The sequence below is a fragment of the Gekko japonicus genome, unplaced genomic scaffold (genome assembly GCF_001447785.1).
Source record: "Gekko japonicus isolate JY-2015 unplaced genomic scaffold, Gekko_japonicus_V1.1 scaffold1476, whole genome shotgun sequence".
Taxonomy (NCBI): Eukaryota; Metazoa; Chordata; class Lepidosauria; order Squamata; family Gekkonidae; genus Gekko; species Gekko japonicus.
This window is the reverse complement of record NW_015174319.1, coordinates 468838-476980: the sequence shown is the minus strand read 5'-3', so window position 1 is coordinate 476980 and position 8143 is coordinate 468838. Positions and strand designations below refer to the sequence as shown.

At 49.3% G+C, this 8143-nt stretch overlaps 1 protein-coding gene across 1 annotated transcript in view; it reads right to left on the bottom strand.

The window, feature by feature from the left end:
• Nucleotides 1-2664: 2664 nt before the first annotated feature.
• CA5A (carbonic anhydrase VA, mitochondrial) overlaps nucleotides 2665-8143 on the bottom strand; it is a 30715-nt gene continuing 25236 nt past the window's right edge. Inside the window, exons 8-10 of the mRNA XM_015424213.1 lie at nucleotides 6599-6661; nucleotides 4627-4782; nucleotides 2665-3196 (exon numbers count right to left, since the gene is read on the bottom strand). Coding sequence (XP_015279699.1) covers nucleotides 2987-3196; nucleotides 4627-4782; nucleotides 6599-6661 — 429 coding nt within the window. The 3' untranslated portion in view covers nucleotides 2665-2986. The remainder of the gene's footprint in view (nucleotides 3197-4626; nucleotides 4783-6598; nucleotides 6662-8143) is intronic.

Genomic DNA, 8143 nt, shown 5'->3' with positions numbered 1-8143 from the left:
ACAAAGTAGAATATTTGCTCACAAGACCCCGCAGCTTAGAGGGAACATTGGACTTGGAAGGGACCTCCAGGGTCATCTAGTCCAGCCCCCTGCACAATGCAGGAAATTCACAAATACCTCTCTTTCCACACCCGCAGTGACCGCTGTTCCACGCCCAGAAGATGACAAAAAACCTCCAGGATCCCCGGCCAACCTGGCCTGGAGAAAAATGGCTTCCTGACCCCAAAGTGGCGATCAGCATTTCCCTGGGCGTGTAAGAAAGGGCCACAAGAACTAAGCACCGAGGCAACCCTTCCTGCCCTCCCTCTCATGACCTGCCTAAGTTCACAAAGTTCGTAAACAGGAACCAGAAAGACAATCCTGGTATACACCACGTTGATCCTGTTTCCCGACAGCAGTGTAAACACAACCATGTGTACATCTCTCATCGATGACACCCAACCTGCCACAACTGAGCTCCTATGCTCAACCCTTGCTAGGTCTCAAAATAAATTAGTTTGAGGGTATGCAGGATGGCATCAGCCGCACACTGGTTTCTGCCACGCTTGGCCCAAGAAGATCATCAGCCTGTGTCAGAAAAGGGGGAAGCAACCTGTCACAGCAAAGTATTACCATTTTGCAATGCTTGATATAATTACAGACATGTAAACAAAGGCTTTTACACCAAGTGATCCTGGTCAAAAATACTTCTCCGTTTACTTTCATTTTAAATGCATTTTAAAGGTAAAGGTTCCCCTTGCTCGAAAGCCAGTCGAATCTGACTCAAGGGTTGCAGTGCTCAGCTCTGTTTCCAAGCGGGAGAGCCAGCACTGTCCGAAGACGTTTCCGTGGTCATGTGGCCGGCATGACTAAACACCAAGGCGCACGGAACGCTGTTCCCTTCCCACGAAAGTGGTACCTATTTATCTACTTGCAATTTCTTGCTTTCTAACTGCTAGGTTGGCAGGAGCTGGAACCAGAGACGGGAGCTCACTCCGTCATGAAGCCAAAAGCTTCTTACGTAAGGTTTGTTTCCACCTTTTTTGGGGTAATTTTTTTTGTGTGTATGGGCATGTGCTTGCCAGCCGGGTAGTCATGGTGACTTCTGGAGCTCCCCACTGGGGCTCGGACGTTTCAGAGAGGTGACGTTGATATGACCTTCCTCTGCATCCCACCCCTGGTATTCCAAGGAGGTCTCCCATCCAAGCACTTGCCAGGGTCGCCCCTGCTTAGCTTCCAAGATCTGATGAGATCAGGCTGGCCTGGGCTACCCAGGTCAGGACTGGTTTGTTTTCTACACTTTGATGTTTTCTACACAAACGGCAACAGAAGATTCCCCAATACTGTTATGTGGTATTTGGAGAAATGGAATGAGAAGTTCTTGACCCTGAACGCTGCTGATTAATCTTGACATGGGATAGCTTTTATGAAGTACGGTTATCAGTACAACTACTTTACAGGATCTTGGGGGAGGGCTGTGGCTCAGTGGTAGAGCCTCTGTTTGGCATGCAGAAGGTCCCAGGTTCAATCCCCAGCATCTCCAGTTAAAAAGTACCAGGGAGCAGGTGATGAGAAAGACCTCTGCCTGAGACCCTGGAGAGCTGCTGCCAGTCTGAGTAGACAATACTGACCTTGATGGACCCAGGGTCTGAGTCAGCAAAAGGCAGCTTCCTGTGTTCATAGTGGGGAGGGTCCGTGGCTCAGTGGAAGAGCTTCTGCTTGGCATGCAGAAGGTCCCAGGTTCAATCCCCAGCATCTCCAGTTAAAAAGGACCCAGGCAGTAGGCAATGGGAAAGACCTCCACCTGAGACCCTGGAGTGCTGCTGCCAGTCTGAGCAGACAATACTGTCCTTGATGGACCAGGAGTCTAATTCAGTATAAGACAGCTTTTTTGGTGTTCAAGTGCTTTAAAATGACATGAACTCCCATTGACAGAGTGGAGGAAAACAGTATTTTTATAAACTTGAAACTCAAGCGTCTGTCCGTAAGCTGTATGCATGCATGATAGTGCTAAGAACACCAATTGGGGGGGTGTCCATACCAAGCTTAATAGTCCACACCCTGTCCCTGGAAGTCACTACCACTGATGTGAATCAAACTCTTCTTCTAAGGAACTGTGCTTCGGATAACTTTCTGGAGTCCACTGGAAACCAAGTCTTTGCTAGTTTACAGAGGAAGCGATCTCATTTCCTGCCTCCCAAATAGCATGAGCGGAAGGCCTCTGATTAAGACACAAAGATACAGTGAGAAAAAGGACAACTCCACATAAAGTTAGAGCTTATATATTTCAGAGGTAGATAAGATGGGACTTTGTGGACCAAGAGCAGCACCAGGTTGAGAAAAAGCCACCACCTTGAATCCAAAACACGGCATTTCCTTTCACCACACCTTGAGCCACACCTCTCCCTGGCCCACCGTTTTCCTTAGAAGCGTCCGCCTGGCGATACCTTTTGCCACCATTCAGTTGACACAACTGATGCTAGGCAAGGACCATATCCGCAGTTGTGAAATTCTCTGCACTGATGTTTTTAAAACTGCGTGCTATGTGAAATTTTCCGCAGTAGATTTTCCCTCACCAGGTGCAAACCCGAAGCTTTCTCCTTACCCAGCATTTTCGGAAACCCCAGTTTTCGCGAGTTCCGAAAATGCAGGGTAAGAAGGAGAAAACTTCAGGTTTGTGCCTGGTGAGGAAAAATCTACTGCAGAAAATTTCACATAATGCACATTTTTAAGAACGTCAATGCGGGGGATTTCACTACTGCAGAAATGGTCAGGGCTTAGAACTCGATGCGTTTTATGAACTGCTTTACTTGCAAGAGGGGTTTCATTAAAGCAGGCTGTCGTGTTGCAGAAGAGAGAGCGCGTTCGGAGAGTAAAAGGAAGAATCCCCTTCCCACCCCAAAAAAAACCCCTTTAAAGCAACTGCATGCAAACCTGGAATACGCAGCGAGATAAGACTCTAGATAATATGTAAAGTGCTCGTGACATTTCTGGTCTGGTTTTCCTCTTAAAGATGCATGGTGCCCTTGAGGGACATTTGCCGGCTGGCGCGCTGAGAATGCTCCTCGGATCTTGTTTCGAGGTCCAGCAGGTACTGGCCTGAGAAGGACGAACGGACAGTCCGACCCATCAGCGGCTGAAGGGGACGGAAGTTGTCCACCATCCGCTGCTCTTCATCTCCAAAGGAGTTGAAGAGTAGCATCCGAAACATCTCCAGCTGAGAAGAAGAAAGGGTGAAATCAGAACAGGGAGGAAGACGAGGAATTCCCCACCCACCCGATCGCCATGCTCTTTTCCAGAGCGGTGAGAGATCAGACGCAGCTGCCCCCTGCAGACGAAATACAACTACAGCCCTTACAACTTATCATTTCCAAAAGAGCAAGGAGTCTACCGGCGATAGATGTCTTCTCTAAATCAACCTACATTTTTAAGATGCCGTGAATCTCCTTTTCCATGACTTAATCACCAACAAAGCAGAGGATCAGTGTAGAACTACCATTAAGTCATCTTAACTCTATCTAACCTAGAAAGCCCTACATCAGGGGTGTCGAACTCATTTGTTATGAGGGCCGGATCTGACATAAATGAGACCTTGTTGGGCCGGGCCACGCGTGTCATAAAATGTAATGCCAGCTAGCGGAGACAGAAACTTTATAAAGGACACAAACACAAAGGGTTTTTTTTTTACTTAAAATAAAAACATGCTTAAAACATCAGCACTCTTGCAATATTTTGTTTATCTAACAGTGTGTGATCACTGACACCTCTTGCTCTGAATTATTGCATCAAAATGTCTGTGGTGTTGCCATCTTGAGTATGCTGTTCAGGTGCGTATCTGTAAGCTGCAAACCTACTTTTGATTGACATTCACCACAGAAATCTCATGCTCAGAGTTCTGAGTCTAGGACCCAAGTTAAAACATGAAATGGCTGAGTGATTAAAAGAGTCTGGCAAAACAAGCTATGATGCAGCAGCAGCAGCAGAACTGGAAGCAGAAGATGGCCAGTTCCACTGCGGGCCTGATGGAAGCCCTCTGGGACCTGATCCGGCCCCCGGGCCGCATGTTTGACAGCCCTGTGCGAAATGGCCGGTGACCTTCATCATTTTGGGACCACCTCTCCCGATATGACCCTCCCTCACCCTCTCTGGTCTTCATCACGGGTTCTACTGCAAGTTCTTGGTCCATAAACAGCCCGTTTATCATCCACTCGGGCAAGGGCCTTCTCGGTGGCTGCCCCCTGCCCTCTGTAATCACCTCCCCAAGGAGGTTCATGCCCTGTGGGATCTATTTGGACTGTAGGGCATTGCAAGGCTGCCTTGTTTTTATTGTTGCTCTGTAACATTTGGTTATTGGAAAACAACACTGGGATTGAGAGTTACATCCAATGTTCCCTCTAAGCTGTGGAATCCTGTGAGCAAAAATGCTACTTTCTGAGCTCCTGGTATTAAAGTTGTGAGCAGGTGATTTGGCTACGGCACAAATTAGCTTGCTCTGGGTCCACCCTTTCTGAGCTAAGACAAAAATGTGTGAGCTGGAAGCTAAAAAACTATGAGCTAGCTCACACTAACTCAGCTTAGAGGGAACACTGGTTACATCCTTCTGTCCCCTTTCCACCCTCCGCACGCAGCAGTGTTCTTTGCACGTACCTGGTCCTCATCCACCTCTATTGGCTTCTTCTTGATGATCCAGGTGACGGACTCCGTTAGGGGCGGGGTGGTCAAAGACCCAGAGTAGGTCCAATAATCCGGGCATGACGGCAACAGGCAGGATGGATCAAATTCATCAAATTCAACGAGCGTGTCCTGACAAATCGAAGCATTGGGATGAGTTTGGGCCGTTTGCAGTGGGACGCCTGGCTTGCAGTGCCCATCTTCCACCAACCAACCACGGGAAGAGAACCCCCAGTTCTGTACAGGGCAGCCGGCACTGCCCAGTGGCTGGAGTGGTTCGGCTCCTGAAACCCAGGTTTCAAATCCCCATTCAGATACGCAGCCCGCTAGGTGACCCTGGGTTTATGTCTCAGCCTGGCCTACCTCACAGGGCCGTGTGGGGAGGGAATGCTATGTCATCCTAAGTTCCAGGGGAGGGGGGGGAAAGAGCAGGGCTATCAAATAGGAATGTGGCCCATCATCACTGACAGCTACAGCCTTCACGGGCTGGGAAGGGGATGTGGAGCCTCCACTTGGTACGCAGAAGGTCCCAGGTTCAATCCCTGGTGTCTCCAGTTAAAAGGACCAGGAGGTAGATGATGTGAAAGAACTCTTCCTGAGACACTAGACAGCCCCTGCCAGACTGAGTAGATGATACTAACTTTGATGAATCAAGGGCCTGATTCAGCATAAGACAGTTTCATGTGTGTTGACAGCTGAAGCCATAGAATTCCTGATGGGAGGACAGGCCCAACAGACTTAGAGGTCAAGCCTCCCAAAGAAAGGGGCTGCACATGGCACAGACATTCTAATTCCACTTCAGACATGACCTTTTTGTAGATGTGCCCTTGGAATCATAGAGTTGGAAGGGACCTCCGGGGTCATCTAGTCCAACCCCCTGCACAATGCAGGACATTCACAAACACCTCCCCACACTCCTAGTGACCTCTGTTCCACACCCAGAAGATGGCAAAAAAAACCTCCAGGATCTCCAGCCAAACTGGCCTGGAGAACAATTGCTTCCTGACCCCAAAGTGGCGATCAGCATTTCCCTGGGCGTGTAAGAAAGGGCCACGCGAACTAAGCACTGAGGCAACCCTTCCTGCCCTCCCTCTCATGATCTGCCTGAGTTCACAGAATCAGCATTGCTGTCAGATGGCCATCTAGCCTCTGTTTGAAAACCTCCAAAGGAGAGCCCACCACCTCCCAAGGAAGCCTGTTCCACTGAGGAATCGCTCTTACTGTCAGGAAGTTCTTCCTAATGTTTAGCCAAAAACTCTTCTGATTTAATTTCAACCTGTTGGTTCTGGGCTGAGCTTCTGGGGCAACAGAAAACAACTCCGCACCATCCTCTATATGACGGCCCTTCAAGTACCTGAAGAAGGTTATCATATCACCTCTCAGTCGTCTCCTCTCCTGGCTAAACATACCCAGATGAAAAAACGTACTTAAAAATGTTTTAAGTGCACATATGAATGCAACAAACAAGTGTACTGTTTGGGTGTACTTCTCAAGGACTCGCGACTGGTCGCTGCTTTCTGTGGAGTGCACACTCAGTAGCAAGCCTCGGACTGCAACGTACAAAACGGCCCTGGGGTACAGGGAGGTGATTTACATTCAGGTAAAGGTTTCCCTTGCTCAAAAGGCAGTCAAATCTGACTCTAGGGATGCGGTGCTCATCTCCTTTTCCAAGCCGAAGAGCCAGTGCTGTCCGAAGACGTTTCCGTGGTCATGTGGCCAGCATGACTAGACACCGAGGCACACAGAACGCTGCTACCTTCCCACCGAAGTGGTACCTGTTTATCTACTTGCAATTTCTTGCTTTCGAACTGCTAGGTTGGCAGGAGCTGAGGCCAGAGACGGGAGCTCACTCTGTCACGCAGCACTCGGGCCTCGAACTGCTGAACTACCGACCTTCCGGTCTGCAGCTCAGCGTCTTAACCTCCGAGCCACTGCAGGCCCTCCTTACCTTGTGCTTAATGGATGGTAAGACCTCGACTAGGTTCTGCAGCCCGCTGTGATGGGCCCCAATCTGTAAGGCAAAGATGAAAAGCAGATGGTTTTTCTCCTTTCCGAACATCCAGAGGTGGCGGCTCTCACTCAAACGGCTGCGGCTTCACAGCGTCACTCTAGGATTACTGATCAATGTTATTGAGCCTGATCTCATGGAGCGGTGGCGGACAGCGCCCTCAGGTAAAGGTAAAGGTTTCCCTTGCTCGAAAGCCAGTTGAGTCCGACTCTAGGGTTGCGGTGCTCATCTCCGTTTCCAAGCCGAAGAGCCAGCGCTGTCCGAAGACGTTTCCGTGGTCATGTGGCCGGCATGACTCAACACCAAGGCGCACGGAACGCTGTGCCCTTCCCACCGAAGTGGTACCCATTTATCTACTTGCAATTTCTTGCTTTCGAACTGCTAGGTTGGCAGCAGCTGGAGCTAGAGTTGGGAAGCTCACTCCATCATGTGGCACACTAGGATCTTAAACTGCTGAACTACTGACCTTCCACAGCCTGCAGTTCAGCGTCTTAACCACTTGAGCCACCGCAGCTCCTTCACCGCCCTCAAGTCTCACCCAATTTATAGTGACCCCGCAGGGTTTTCAAGGCAAGAGACGTTCAGAGGTGGTTGGCCATTGCCTGCCTCTGTGTAGCAACCCTGGACTTCCTTGGTGGTCTCCCATCCAGGTACGAACCACGGCCGACCCTGCTTAGCTTCCAAAACCAGGCTAGCCCGGGCTAGCTTGCGAAGCAGGGGAAGAAAAATCTGAACCAATAAAAATGACTGACTTTATGTTTACTTATGTCTGATTCTGCAATGAGCTGTGCTGAATTCTGTCTCCCCCCTTCCTTCCTTCCTTCCTGATACTGTTTGGGTCTCTGTTACCAACTCCCATCCCTGCCATATGTTTCCTAATATCTGTGATTAGTTAAAGCATCCAATAATACTAGTACTTGGAGGACACCCCATGAAATTGTGTGGGGGGGGAGATTCAGGGCAGACAAAGCAAGTGTGGAATTCACTGCTAGTGGAGATAGTGACCACAGAGAGCTTTAAAAGGGGATCTAACAGATTCTTGGAAGACAGGTATATCAGTGGCTACGAGCCATGCCTACTAAAGGGCACCTCCACATTCAGAGGTAGTTTTAGTTTAGTTTATTTCTACAGTCCTTAGAATGGTCATACAAAAAGAAGTACACCTTTACAAAATTCCAAGATTTTAAAATACATCAGTAAAACCTTAAAAGCAACATCTATATATCTAATAGCAAAGTTGCCCCCGGAGTGCGGATCGCTAAATCAGTGCCCCGGGGGCAGCTGGGGGGCCGGGGGAGGTTTGTGCACACGTGGGCCAGTCCCCACGTGTGCACAAAAATCTGAAAGTGTGTAAAAATTATTCGGGGGGGGGCCCTTAATTTGACAAAAGTAAAAAAGAGCGTTCCCTGCACATGCGCAGGGAACGCTCTTGGAACGAGAGCTGGAGTTGGCCGCCGCCGCGAACCCAACCGGCCTGGGGGAAGA